This window comes from Lytechinus variegatus, chromosome 9, assembly GCF_018143015.1.
Source record: "Lytechinus variegatus isolate NC3 chromosome 9, Lvar_3.0, whole genome shotgun sequence".
Taxonomy (NCBI): Eukaryota; Metazoa; Echinodermata; class Echinoidea; order Temnopleuroida; family Toxopneustidae; genus Lytechinus; species Lytechinus variegatus.
Genome location: NC_054748.1, coordinates 28,447,172 through 28,463,170, shown reverse-complemented (window position 1 = coordinate 28,463,170; position 15,999 = coordinate 28,447,172). Strand labels below are relative to the sequence as shown.

The window sequence follows — 15,999 nt, the reverse complement described above, 5'->3', positions numbered from 1 at the left end:
GAAAAAAATTGACGGAGCAAAAAAAAGGGGGAGAAAGAAAGAAAAAAAAAGAAGGGGGAAGATAGAAGAAAAAGAAGAGGAAAATAAAAAGGAGGAAGAGGATTGAATAATATAGGGTGAAGGGAAGACTTTCTTTTTATGTCACTTTATAAACTTTTCGCCCACGCTTCCTGCTTGCATTGCCTTTTCGATGAGATTCATATCTTGCTCAATATAAATTGATATGGAGCTTAAAATATCAAGTTTTGAAGTCAATATACAAAACAAATTTTATCTGGGATATCGAGCTTTTATTATTTTTAAATTTACAAATTGATTTTTCAAGTGCTCTGTAAAATGTCCGTTTTATGGTCTAACTATTAAAATTTTTAGCTCACGCTGCTTGGTCGCATTATTTGATTTGCATAGGCCTACCTCTTTACAAATTCTTACAAACCGTCCCTAAAATGCAACTTAAACGAATTGTATACTATCATGATTACCAATTTGTTTAGAAAAAACACTGTATTTGATTATGTCATAATGTTTACAATTCAGTCATTTTGGTACTTAATTTCCTTCTTTAATGTTTAATTGCTTTCACCCAAGTATGATACACACCAAAACACTTTGTAATTTTACCATTTAGGGCCTAAATGGTAAATTACAAGGTGTTCTTGTGTGTATTATCTTTGCATAAAGTTTTTTTTAGCTTACTGTAATAAGTCATAAAGCCACATCTTAATCTGGAATGTGCACCAATTGTTTCATAATTCTCTAGTTAGTTGAATTGTTTTAAAATAACAGGTTTATAGGTCCTACTTGACAGACAGTGTAATAGTGTTGATAGTTGGGTCATCGACTTTCAATATTTCTACCTATGAAGGTGTCTTTTTACGTTTTATGTATTTGCCTGATTTCTTTACTGAAATTAAATCCAAAATAAATATTTTTAAAAATCAGATCAGTTGGAATCAGAGATATTCAGCATTTGTGATTATTATGACTAATCGTGTTGAATCTTTCTATGAAAACTTGTATGAGGGCCACTTTACACATTTTCTGATGTATATATGCATAGCCAAACAGGAGGTTTCGGGTAGAAGCCCCCCCCCCCATTTTTCACGATGCAGAAGGCGCCGCTAAACAAAAAAAAAGGAAAAAAAAGAAGAAAGTGAGAGAACAGGAGAAAGAGCAATATAAAAGAGAAAGAAAAAGTTATTAACGTAAGATAAAATATGAAATATTTCGAAAACCTGTGCCACCGACCAAAACTTACAATGGGTCCCGCTTAATTCTAACATTGATGCTGGAAAGAAGGGGAATTTTCTGGGGTAATTGTCCGGGGCGGTTAATTGTCCGGGGGATAATTGTCCGGGGGTAATTGTCTGGGGGTGGTTGTCCGGGGGGTAATTGTCTGGGGGTAGTTGTCCGGGGGTAGTTGTCCGGGGGGTAGTTGTCCGGGGGTAATTGTCTGGGGGGTAGTTGTCCGGGGGGTAATTGTCCGGGGGGTAATTATCCTCGGGGGTAATTGTCCTCAGGGGGTAATTGTCCAGGGGGTAGTTGTCCGGGGGGTAATTGTCCGGGGGTAATTGTCCTAGAACCACCACCACCACCACCACCACTACTTCTACAACGATAATGTAAAAGTGATGATAATGCAGATGCACTTGATTTACCCTATTTCTTTCTTTCTTCTCTCTCTCTTTTCCCCCTTTTATCTTCGTTAGATGTAACATCATAATGAATATCTTTGAAGATGCCCACAAGGTGACCTTGTCAGGTGATACATGTGAGAAGTGCGATGCCTCCATCCTCAATGTCAATTTCAACAAGGTCAGTCTTACTATGTCATTAATTATTAAATAGGTGAGAGTGCCCTCTGGTAATATTAAAAGAGGGTACCGAGTCTGCAGGCACAGACCCTGATTGAAACTTTGATCAGCAAGTGTGTCTCCACGCAAAGACTAGCACATATAAAACTTTTGCTGTTTGCGAGAGGGCCTTCAGTACACAAGGCATGAGTAGGCTGCACATTCAGACCCTCAACTCGAGTGAAGGGTTTGCCCAGCAGGCAAGGGGTACCTAAGGGTTGATAATATTTTTAAGTATATGATTGTCAGTAGGTTTTTAGGAAGTAACATTTTATATATATATATAAAAGTATTTCATGTTCAATTACTATGATATGGCCAGGCTTTTTTTTTTTTTTGGGGGGGGGCATTTCACAAAGAATTAAGCTTGACTTTAAGTTGTGCTTTATATAGTCTTGTGATCTTGATATGATTATTATATTGGTTATCTGATGTGTTATATATATCACAAGCAACTCGGAATGGGATTGCAACTGATACTTCCATCCTTTGATCAAGAATGACCTAAAACATGACACCAACCCAGAGGAAGAATCTTTTGTGATCCTGTCTTGACCACCCCTCACCATGGGGTCACCCACCCCCCCCCCCCCCCTCTATTTCACCATTCTCTGTCACGATTTTTATTGTACATTCCTCAAGGTCAACTTTGTCCTCAAGGACAATCATGTGGCTTTCACCCCGTTCTTGGCCTTGACTGTCTCGTCCGTGGCCTTGGCATTTAGTGTCTAAATTCCTCGGCCTTGAACTTTCTATCCTTGGCCTTGGCTTTCTGCCATGCTGCACAACACCTGATTTTCTAATAATCACTTCTTTAATTGATTTCTCAAATAACTTATTTTATAATATTTACATTTATTCATTTATTTAATTATCCCTTAGGACAGACCTTGACTGTCTAGTCCGTGGCCATGGCCTTGAAGGGCTGGACTTTTTGTCCTAGACCTGTGCTTTCTGGCATGTCGCACAACACTTGATTTTCTAATATTGTTTTATCTTGATCTCCCATAGAATAAAACCCCTCTGGAGGGCGGTGAGACCAACCACAAAGGCTGCATCTTCTGCGACCCCATCCTGACCCCTCTCACCGAGGCCCAGCACGCAAAGTTCCGTCGACGACGAGGCGGAGGAGGGGGTACGGTCGGTGGTGGGAGGGGGCGTGGCAGGGGGAGGGGCAGGGGAAGAGGCAGAGGGGGAAGGGGTAGGGGGAAACCCAAGGATAAGATGTCACAGCTGGCTGCTTATTTTGTTTAGATGGGTGAGATGTCTATGACCTAGGGGTTCGTTGCAGGAAGAGTTTCATTTAAACCGAACACGAACAATGAAGCGGATGTCCCAAATGCACACATCTTCTCTGTTGAGAATCAAGTTGTGTTTGTTTGTCGGAATTGTGATTGAGCGCAATTCTTTTTGCAAAGGGCCCCTTTTCATGTTGTAATTGCCTATTTGGTTCTTCCTAATTATGTTTAAATGTGTGTTGATCCTGTAACACTCATCCTATGGTTTATTAAGCAATTGAGACTGTTTGTGAAACTGCCCCCTCTATGCATAGATTAGAATGAAATGTCTTTTATTTTTATATATGTCTTTGAATTGACCTCTCCTACAACAATTTTTTCAAAGGAAATGGCCACAACCGTAAAAGTTACAGATTCAGTGGAACTTCAACCAAATTCTGACAGGATAAGAGTTTAGCTGCTCTCTCATAGGTCTTCATCTTTTTGCAAACAATAAAATTTTGAATACCGATTGGCATGATATAAGCAGAGCAATAGTTTTTACTATTCTCCAGCTAACAAGAAAAGTGGTATATATAACAAATATTGACTGCTCTTTTATTGGGCAATAGTAAATTTTTTTTATAAAACTTATTACCCCTTGAGAATATGAACCAACTGTTTCCCTTTACTTTTGGTCGGGGGGGGGGGTAATAATAAGCCTATACTATAGTCTAAAGATCACTTTAGGTGAACATTTTTTGCTATTGACCTCATGAGGAGTCAATAATTATATAATATTGACTGGCCTTGAGGGGAACATCAAATATATTGCCAGCAAATGAATCATATTGGCCCGAGTCTTTAGACGAGGGCAATATGGGTCATTTAAGGGCAATATATTTGATGTTCCCCGAAAGAAGAGCCAGTCAATATTTTTATTATCATCCAAATCAGATATCTAGAGCAAAAATCATGATAATGGGGATATTTCTTTTAAAAATAAGAGTTCTATTGTGTCATGTTAATATCGGTCTAGGCTCTGCACTTAACCATTATGACGTACTTGCAAGCGCTCGGATTCAGCGTTGTCTTTATTATGACGTATATTGGTGGTGGGCGGATCCTTATGAAGCGTATCTCTTTATACGCATCCACAAATGCCCGGATGTGAGACCAGGGAAAATACAAAGGTATATTTTGCTTCGTCTCTGCATGCAAAGTAAATACGCGCATTGAGACCGAGGAAAATACAAACAATATACCTACCCTTCCCGATATTCAGAAAATGTAGGGCAATACGGTTTTGTAAATGACCAGCTCAGATGTCTGATACGGGTGATAATATTGTATACAGTTTGCAGCTATCTTATAGGTGGGGGGGGGGAGCAAAGTCATTTCACTTCTGCATTAAATATATTTATATAAGCCTATTACTGATAAACACTTCTCTTGATCGATAATTTACGATAAACAATGAACCATTTCATGAAATGTTATTTGGCAATGTTTATTAAACAGCATATGAGAGAGCAGCTTACACATAAATGTATCATTAAATAAAAAAACTTCAAACTTCTCAATGTGTATGTCGGTTTTCTCCTTTATGACAACCAATTTGATGTCAAAGTGGATTTCCATTTGAGAATAGCAGCTTTCACATTTAATTCAAGTTAAATAAAATCTCCTTAGAGACCTCTTTTTTCATTAGATGATTATTTTAGATACATGTACAGATGAGGCTTTTCATATAGTATTCTATTATATTTAGTTTTTTTAATCTGGGAAAGATTTGTAATCCTATCGTTATGATAGAAAACATGTTTCTGACGTAACCTTGTTATTCTGTTGTTCAGTCGAAAAACATGATCATTCTGCTCTCAAATGAATTGTTGATATTACTGGATTCTTTGCCAACATTGATTCTCAACTCCACTTAATCTTAGACCAGGGCCCTGTTTTACAAAGAGTTACAATTGATCCAATCAATCGTAACTCTATGGAAATCCATCAGTGTCAAAAAATTTTCCATGAGAAATTTGCACAATGTCCTTTGTAAACAAAGAGAAGCACAGTGAATGTTTTAAGAAAACAATTAATGCATGATTACACATCATAGCTAGAAAGTATTTAGAACAAACTTGTATAATACATGTTGACATTGCTGGCCGTCCATAGTTGCGATTGATCAGATTAATCGCAACTCTTCCTAAGACGGGGCCCAGTGCTTCTCAACCTTCTTTTGACTCGAGGACCACTTTTACTCGAGGACCACTTTGACTCAGAGCTTTTTTTTGAGGCCCACCTACCAAAATTATGAGAAAACATCAATTTTGGTGAACAAAAAATGTTCCGTGACATTTGAACACAAACCTTTGAAGCACATTCAAAACAAACGGTTTGAGAATTAATCTGCATTGCAAATGTCTGGTAAATGGGCGACAGCTTTTGCACATGAGGTTCACTTCGAAGTTAGATCAAAACCATCGTAGTGTGCATGTGCATGCTTTGCAACGTGCATGATACCTAAACATGCTTTAATTTTGTTCAACCCACACAGACTGATCGGACATAACATGTTCGGACCAATTTGTGAAATGTACTGTAGTTTTTCCCCTATTTTTTTCTCCCTCTGGAGCTTCTCACAGCCCACGTGAGAGAGCTTTGCGGCCAATCAATGGGCAGCGAGGTTGAGAAGCACTGGCCTTAGACCCTGGTCTTAGTCTGGGCTATGATTATGAAAAGGTATAAGTGTCATACATTTCACTAACTGTAGCTTCTTGTGAGTTTAACAGGATCTTACCCAAACTCTAATGCTGGCAAAAAAATCTATATTTCATTTCAATATGGTTTGAGTTTAATATGTGGAGGCATTTTTATAAAACATCTTGGGCCTGTAACACAAAGCTTAAAAATGTAGTCTGTTTTGTTATCATTGTTTGCTTTGACTACAATGTACAATTAATTGTAACAATCGACTGTACAATTAATTGCTAAGCTTTGTGTTCATGGGACCCGGCTTATGGAGATTTAAATCCCAATTGGATACCATTGGCATAGTTCAACCTCAACTGTAGACCTTGGTGTAAGTTGAACTAGAGTCAGAATAATGGCCCTTGAAACCTAACCTCAACTACTTCAGGCTATTGTAAATGATACAGCAGGCATGCAATTGCTAATCTGAGAAGTCCTAGCAAAAATAATCATAAATTTAATGAATTTGGGCTGAAATAAATCCTCTCTTTGATTTTGTCACAGAATTATGTTTCAAAGCAATTTTGAATTTAAGGTGCAGGTATGCAGTTACCTAGCTCGCCGGGGGAAGTTTCACGAAGATTTCAATGTGACTGAAAGTCATGCGAAGTGCCGACACATACATGATTATTTAACATGCAATCTTATTGATTAATACGCATTAGTGTGCGTTCTCTGGTGATGATTTGACCAATGTGGTGCCGCCTTTCATTTGGCACACAACTGGACATTTTAGTGCGACCCTAAGTCTGTTTGTGGGGGTGGACCCCCCCCCCCCCCCCTCCCAAGTCGTGGGCTAGTTAGGGTTGAGCTCATGAAACAACCTTCAAAACTAAAATAACTATCCGAATGGTCTTTAGGCATGTAATAATTCCTTCTATTGAATGACAATTATTTGCAACAGGTGAATAAAGTATACATATCTTTCGCTAGTGAGGGTTTTTTTTTAATCTATTGTATTTTCACAAGTTGAGGGTGTAAACAGAATTATGATTGTAAATTATAATCTATGACAATAAATGGTATTCAGAATGCCATGATAATAAAAATAACAATTTTTTGCTAATTTTTATTAGTTTTGAATGTTCACTGTGTGTTAATAGCAATGAGGTGAAGAATGCAATATTGAATGTTAAAGGGGAGGTTCTTTCTGACGAGAAAGTTTATTGTAAAAATAATAGAAAAATGATTTACAAAATGCCGAAAGTTTGAGAAAAATCCATCAAAGAATAAAAAAGTTATTAGGATTTTAATTATTTGATTTGTGACGTCATACGCGAGCAGCTTTCCTACATACCGAAGGGTAACAAAAATCAATGAAATATCATTTTTTTTCAGAAAATTGAAAATGGCTCTAACTGTATCTTCAGTATATCAACAGACAAATCATTTCACACCCGTTTCTTAACAGAAAACAAATATATGTCATCAAAAACAAAAGAATTGAAATGTATGCATTTTGTATTATATAACATATGGGGAGCTGCTCGTTTATGACGTCACAAATCAAAACATGAAATTCTATTAGCTTTCTTAATCTTTAACGATTTTCCTCAAACCTTCACCAATATTTTGTATTATGATTTCTGCCAGTTTTACTATTTCAGGGTGAACTTTCCCTTTCATATAATGCTTAAGTTTTACCAAACATGCCTTTTCTACTTTTCGCCCCTTACGTGGGTCATGGGTTCGAATCCTAGCCATGGCGTGTTTTCCTTCAGGAAAAAAATTATTCACACTGTGCTGCACTCGACCCAGGTGAGGTAATTGGGTACCCGGCAAGATTAATTCCTTGAATGCTTGAGCGCCTAGGCAGCCCAGCTAAAGCCGGGGTAATAATAGCAGGGGCCGCTGGGAGAACAGTTTTCGGAACTGAAGTGGCTGCCCTGGGTAAATATACCACTATTATTATTATATTATTATTACGTACGTCAAGTTTGGCCCTCTCATTTTTTTTTTTAGCTCATTGGATCACATGCCTTGATTAAAACGGGACCATTCTGAAAGAAAATGACATAAATAGCGGATTAGGGAGAAAAGGGAGAATGATGTATGATATTGATTTATGAGTTTACCGCCACAAGCAGGTGTGAGTAATGAAAACGCTAAATGTGTACCACAATAATTTTATTGATCTAGCAAAAGAAGTAGGGATTATTAAAAAGCCGGCATCTGAACGACAAATGATCAATCAATATAAATAATACAATTTCCGAAACACTCCATTTTCAACTAAAAAAAATAAAATAAAATTCACCTGCATGCCAGGGTGGCGTTTCATAAAGCTGTTCGTAAGTTAACATGGTTAAGGCGACTTAAACGACTGGTGATCCTTTCTTGTGGTAAATGGTATATTAATTGGCGATGGTTAAGCGCGTAAGAAAGGTTCACCAGTCGTTCTTAACGTCGCTCTTAACAAGGAGCTTCCTTGCTCTTAACCATGTTAACTTACGAACAGCAATATGAAACACCCACCTGGTGGCCTAATATTGTGTAAATGCCACTGGGGGAATATATATATAGGCCTATATTGTAAACGGGGAAAAAGTCACTTTTGGAAAAATAATTAAAGCATGATTGGGCGATTCCACTCCAGAAAAGTCTGCCATTTTCACATTTTTCAACCTGCTGTCCAAACAAGCGAGTCACTTTAATTTGCTTTGTGGTAATAATAAAGTGCTACTGGGTAGACATGTGAACAAAATATTGTTGTCCATGGATGAATTAGAGGCGAAAATGTTGCGTGTCGTATACGGGACATTTCTGAGTCCCTTATACGATGCACAGCATTTTTACCTTACTTTATTTTTATTTTATACTTAATCACTTGACAAAAAAGAACATTATAACCAAAGTCTGCTACTGGACATTAATTGCGATTCTTGTGAAACAAATTAATAGCCACTTGACCATTGCTCGTGATGTTATGAATCATTTGTAATGATCTATAATTATAATTATGTTGATAAACACAAGAGGACAACAGCAGCAACAACAACAACAACAACATTAAAACAACATTTTATTCCAAAGTTTATTAATAGAGAACAAGAGTGGTTATGGCCATTCATTTTTATTGGCCTCCGCAGCCAATATCCTAACCAGTCACATTATTGCAGAGTTATGGGTAATACGGTAAAAGCATCATTTGGGGAACGATTGTGTTCAATTCGGCTGTTGGGAGCTTACTGGCGTGATGGGTTGAACTACGAAATGAAATACCCCGGTCATCGGCAGCCATCAAAAATGGGCCACGATCGCAACTTTTGAGTAATAATGATGACATATTTTTATGAAGCTTAAACGCACAGAGAATTCATGAATGATTTTATCATTTTGGAGATTTTATGAATGCGGAGTGGATTTGAGCGCGGGGCGATCTCTTTGCCTCAGCGATGACGTATGAATAACGATTTGGTATTTTTCGTATTCATAAAGGTTGCTTCTATAATTCTGTTCACTTAACATTCATTCAATATCAGTTTTAAAGTTGGAATTAAAGGCTAGGAACGATAAGGCAGTTTTCAAAGTTTAATTAGAAAAAAGTTTCCATATATCATCTATAAGAAAGCTTCAATGCAGACGATGAATTTATGCGTTAAGAATATTCTGTGGTGCTGATTCACCCCAAGCGCGTGTAATTGACATCATGAGTTACCTTTCGTTTGAAATGCGGAAATGGGTTCCATTAAAAGACTATCCCTTTCTTTGTTTTGTCATGAGAATCATAACAACGATATGAAATAATATACCTTCCGCTCGAAAATGTTGAAATGTTAAAGGAATCGAAATGATAATTGGACAATCGCCGGTACCAGGAGAAATTATACAATACCTTTTCTTTTTGATATATACGTCTGCCAATTGGGTGAGTTGATTTATGGGGCCATATTTTGTACATTGTAAATGATGAAATTAAGTTCATTGATCTTCGAAGTTGAATGTACAAAAAAAATTAATTGCAAATTATTGAGTTTCATAAATGCATGTTAATTCATTGTAGTAATTATATAAAATTATTTAAGTTTACTTCATATTGTAACAGTGAAGAAAGTGGTCGACGGGGCGGTCATCGAAGCCAGTTGAAGTTCGACGAATTGAAATTCGACGTCTTGAAGTATACAAAACTTTATTTTTGATAGATTTGACTCAATAATCAGAAAATGATATTTCACCGCTTTCCTTGCCTTTTACTTCTGTTTCTCCTTATTGTCTTTGTCGTTAAACTTTTTGGGGCCATGGCGGGGCCACGGCCCAAAACACCCCCAATAAATGTATGTCAGTGACAGCGCAATCAGCGGACATTCCAATGGTGCTAGGTAAAACTGATCCCGGCTCTTCGTGTGCTTGCGACATAATGACAAGACCTTTATCTGCGAATATCGCTTATGAAAACTAGTAATGGTTTTGTCCAACATATATTAATCATATATTTTTTATTGGTCTTATACCATTAAGTTATTCAATTTCTCTTTGTGCTTTGTTAATTTTTTTTCAATTTATTTGGTTTTATGCCAACAAATTATTTACTTTCTTCCTGTGTTCTTGGCCTGTTGTTTAGAATGCAAACAGGTAATATTTTTTCTGGAACGATTGCAAACAGCTTGGACAACTTGTACACGATCGCCCTGGGTACAATCGATCGTTATCGTATACTTTACGTGACCAGTATTCATTTTTTTGTCAAAAACATTTGTCCTTAAATATTGACCAGTATATAAACGACAAGTATACCCAGTTGTTGTGTATCCGGACGGGTTGTGTGTCCGGACGATCAATTTTAGAATGTCATTTGAAAAAATTTACAAGCGAAGTTTTTATCAATTATTAGTACAGAATGTTAGGAAATATTATAAAGAACAAAATAGAAAATTATTACAAGTAATATGAATTCATATTTTTAGTGTAATCCACAGACAAAAAAGAAGGCTACAAAAAGATAAAGTGTCCGGACACCCGACCCCCATCCTATTGCTTTTGAGCATAATGACGACCTTCATTATCATTGGGTACGCTGTTTTGGGTTATTTCTCCCCCTCTCTTCTTTTAATAATATTATTTGAATATTTTATCGACAACGCTGTTTATATAGTATCATGATTATTATATAAAAAAATCAATATCACATTTTATAGTACGTTTTGTTTTCATCGTGTTGTTGAGAGATGATAAAACCCCTTAATAAAAGAACATTCAATTTGCCCCTTTTATTGCCCTTTTCAACAGTTAAACAGGTCAAGTGACATTCAAAGTTAACATTCACTCCATACATGATAAATACAAATCTAAACAAATAGCATACCATTGAATAAAATACAATATATGGAACACACTGATAAAGCAAAGAGCAAAATGATATAAGACAAGAGGGGAGATAAAGAGAGAGAGAGTGCGAGAGAAACAAAAAAGTGAATTAAGGTGGAAGAATGGGCAGTTGAAAAAAAAAGAACATATGTATTTGATTATGAGTGTATATAATAGCGAGTGAAACTATCGCAGATGTGCAATATATTAATCACAAAGCGAAACAGCATCAGTTCCCCGGGGGGTGGGGGCACTCGACCAAAAAAGTGGTGGGGTGCGCCGCGGGCGAGACAAAAAACGGGGGCCTTGGAGCGGGCTTATTAATTGTAAAAAGGAGGGTCCTCGGAACGGGCTTCGGAACTACAAAAGTTTGTGAAAACGGGGATCCTTGGAACGGATCGCCAGCGTGTGAGTGCGTATGCATTCCTATGCTGGAACGAGTATGCGTGCATGATGCAGCTAGCCCGGCGGTACGGCCGCCGGATGCGCTCGCGCAGAGGCGATGGTCGGACAGTGCTCTTCGGCCGCTTTTCACCAAAATTGCAGCTCTTTGTAGCGGATCAGTGCGACCGGAACAGCGTAACGAAAAATATGCGAAGCTTTGGAGCGGATTTTTTCTTTTTTTCTCGATAAGAAGAAAATGCTATGCTTTGGAGCAGCTTTCTTTGTTCTTTTTTTTCTCAATAAGCCAAAAATGCTATGCCTTGGAACGGAAATTTGAGTGTAGAAATGGGGGTCCCCTCCGCGGCACATACCCACTTTGCATTATATACTGAGTGCCCCCCCCCCCTGGATCAGTGGCGTCTATAGTAAGTTGTTTGCTTAAGTTATTTTCCTTTCAATTTCCAAGTTATTAATACTTGGTGAACAAGTCTTCCATTCCTACTGGCTAAAATCTGCAAGGCAGAAAATGGGTTAAAACCAAACAAAATTTTCGTGCTCGCCCTCGCTTTCTCCGGATTGCAGGCAAGCCAAGGGCAAATATCACAAGTCAATATTAATGAGCGATCGATCGCATGCAACACGTCAAGGATATCCATTTCATTACATCAAATACAGGGACCGGTTTCACAAATAGTTGCAACTATTGTGACTTTGCCATCATGCCAACTACCATGGTAACAGGGCTCAGCAGCCAATCACAATCAAGGTTTCCATGGAACTTATGGCAAACAGTTGTGAGTCTTTTTGAAAGGGGATCCTTATGGGGAATTTCATACACGAACATTCTATAGAGAAAGAAATGTATTGATTTTTGCCCCGGAGATTATGGATACATCGCTACATATCCCCTATCTTCCGACTTCTAAGTCACACTCTAAAAACACAGTCAAATTTTACCCAATATTGCATGGGTAGAAAGGGAACATGCATGCTTGCTGGGTATTTTTTTTTACCCCATATTGGGCTAAATGCATGTTTTAAAATTGTTTAAAGGCCAAGTCCACCCAAGAAAAATGTTGATTTGAATAAATAGAGAAAATTCAAACAAGCATTATGCTGAAAATTACATCAAATCGGATGTAAGAAAGTTATGACATTTTTAAGTTTCGCTTATTTTTCACAAAACATTGATATGCACAACTCGGTGACATGCAAATGAGACAGTCGATGATGTTCCTCACTCACTATTTCTTTTGTTTCTTTATTGTTTGAATTATACAATATTTCATTTCTTTACAGATTTGACAATAAGGACCAACTTGATTGAACCATTCAGTATTAAACAATGCTAATTGCACATGGGAGAAATAAAACTTTGTTTCACAGGACAATGAGGAGAAAATAAGAATATTTCATATTTCATATAATAAAATACACAAGAAATAGTGAGTGAGTGACGTCATCGGTCTCCTCATTTGCATACATACCGACAAGAATGTGAATATAACTCTTTTGTGAAATTAAGCGAAACTTTAGAATGTCATAACTTTCTTATTTTACATCCGACTTTGATGAAATTCTCAGTGTAATGCTTGTTGGATCTTTCTCTTTTTATTCGAATCAACTTTTTGGTGGGGTGGACTTGTCCTTTAAGGGTAAATTTAAACGCAACATTGCGTAAGATTTACAGAATATTTGGTATGGTTTACCCCAACCAACATGCATGTTCTCATTTCAGCCACTATTAGGTATACCTTTTTCATAGTGCACGAATTAATGTGATCATGACTACCCGTCTTTTCACGCGGATGAAGGCCATGTAATGCCAGGGTTCCTGCCGATGTAACAAAAATCAGATTTTTTAACTTGTATTTTATGGTCACATTTATTAACTTTTAGGAGCGCTTTCCTTTGATCGTCTTCGGGCGGATCTAACGAAGGCTTCGAAATTATGGGAATGAGGGTCAGGGATTTATGCAAGACAGCATACACATTTTGAACATTTGGCGTCGATCTTTGGAATAAACAAGCAATACATCACCTGCCAGGCTATTGCCAATGTTTTGTCGATATTACAAAAATGAGAATTTTTATGGTCATAATTGACTAACTTTTCATGGGTGATCACTTGTAATGTTGGTGGGATTGGGTGTAATAAAGGCGTCGAAATGTCAGTAAGTCAACTTTATGTTGTAAACTTTTGGTGTCAATTTGTGGAATAAAAATGTAAAAATATAGTTTGCTAAGTGCCAGGCCATTAAGGTTTTTTTCGATGAGAAATCTTAGCTGAATTTGTGGTCATATTTATTTACTCTCAAGAGAGAAGGATTCAATTAGGCAATTACATGTTTTGAACTTATGGAGTCACTTTAGGACATAATACATGCACAGTATATCCAATTGAATTGCTAATTCCAAGGTTTTATCGATGTTACAAAAATACGTTTTTTTTAGTTGTGTTTTAAGGTAATCTTTTATTTGATTTCAAGGTTGATTACTTTTAATGATCACGGGTAGATATAATGAATTGCTAAAGATTTAAGTTCGGAAACTATGCATGTTTTTAACCCTTGGTGTCGATTCGTAAAATGTATACCATGTACGCAAGGCTTTAAAATTTGCAAAATGAAAAGCACGTCCCCTCTAAAATAGTTTCGCTTCTCATTTTACTCGTGTCTTGTTAGCCGCATTCAGTCTAAAATGATCGTTTAATACGCACCTTGAGAACAACAACACGACGATCTATATTCATGAACTTGGTCATGAGGACAACATGGATGCTATTAAGAATAGGGTAGAGACCTACTTTGCGCTGGTTGATGTGAACCTTCGACTTGTTAAGGCCGAAATGAAGTTTGGTTTTATATGCGAAATAAATCGCAGGGGCGGATCCAGTTTCCGCCAATAAAGGGGGGGGGGCTATTTTTTTAACCCACATTTTCCCCGACCGGCCGCTCAAAGTTGATTTTTGAGCGGGCTCGATACGGCGCAAAATTAATAAGAAGTTGCGAGCGAGCAAAAACTTTGGCATTTTTATAAAAAAATCAAAGTTTGTGATATATTTTACAGAACATATGAAAAATAATAGGCCTATATTTCTTACTTATCCCTTTCCTTTTCTCTTTTTTTCTTGGTCATGAAAAATGGGGGGGGGTGTCCTAATAGTTTTCGCTTAGTATTATTCATCCCCCCCACTTTTTTCCAAAACCGTGTACAAAAACGCAAAAATTACCATACGATTGTGATTTTTAGCATGGTCAGCCCCCCCCCCCCCCCACTTTGAAAACCGTTCCGCGGCCCCTGTGTTAAGCACGTTTTGCAGTTAGCCATTAAGAATATGCATATTTCAACTATTAAAGAATGCGAGCGCGAAGCGCAAGCTGAAAATTTTTGACATTCCGACCTAAAAATGACATTTCAAACACTTTTTGTAATCATTAAAGTTATAGGTAAATAACCAAACAATTGATGCGAGCGCGGAGCACGAGCGGAAAAATGAAATTTGACCTAGCTGGAAATGGGACACCCTACTCATGCTTTGTAAATCATTATGGGTAATTTGGTATATTCCTACATTAATGATGCGAGCGCAAAACGCGTGCAGATTTTTTTTTATCTGATCTGAAACTGGATATTTTGAGCACGTTTTGAATACAGATTAAGCTGCGTATTTCAATAAACATGTGTGCGTATATAAGAGTTAGACAGAATCTGGGCATTCTGAATACATTTCATTTTTTTATCATGAAAAATAATGAAAGCTCGATATCCGAGCTGAAATATGCTTTGTATATTGACTTCAAAACTTGATATATTAAGCTACATATCAGCCTATTGAACAAGATGTGTATCTCATCGAACAGGCAATGCGAGCGCGAAGCACGAGCGAAAATTTAGTATAGTCACATGAAATATTTTTTTATTTTAAAAATCATTTTCCAAGACTTCTACTGACCTAATTTATTCACTCGCCTCCCTCATCTTATATTTTCTCTTCTTTTTCCTCATTTCTTTCCCCTCCTTTTTATTTTTTTTTCTTTCTTTCCCTTTTTTCATTTTGTTTTTGCTCCGCCAATAGGAGGGGCGGGCCCCTCGGCCTCCTGCATCCGCCTATGAATTGTAATATTGCTTATTAGAGCGGTAGTTGATATACTAGCAATCTTTAAACTGTAGAATGTTTATTGACAAGGATATACTCACTCTCATAACAATATTGTTACCAAGTCCACCAATAACGATTTTACGTCCCAATTTGAAGTATACTTCAGATTATTTTTAAAGAGATTCACTACCTTTACTGACGTACGTTTGTACAGGAGAATAATAAAAAAATCTCACCTTATTGATATTCCTTGACAAAATCACTGTTTGAGGCTTTTTCCATCATATAATTTTTCACCATTCTTTTAATGTGTAACTATATTAAGCCGTATCTTAAAGCCGGAATGCTTCTTCGTCCACCTTCAAGTTATAATAAAGAACTATTA

At 37.1% G+C, this 15,999-nt stretch overlaps 1 protein-coding gene across 1 annotated transcript in view; it reads left to right on the top strand.

The window, feature by feature from the left end:
* LOC121421643 (DNA topoisomerase 3-beta-1-like) overlaps positions 1-3,820 on the top strand; it is a 26,359-nt gene extending 22,539 nt beyond the window's left edge. Inside the window, exons 15-16 of the mRNA XM_041616409.1 lie at positions 1,710-1,815; positions 2,865-3,820. Of these exons, the coding sequence (XP_041472343.1) occupies positions 1,710-1,815; positions 2,865-3,107 (349 nt within the window). The 3' untranslated portion in view covers positions 3,108-3,820. The remainder of the gene's footprint in view (positions 1-1,709; positions 1,816-2,864) is intronic.
* The last annotated feature ends 12,179 nt before the right edge of the window (positions 3,821-15,999 follow it).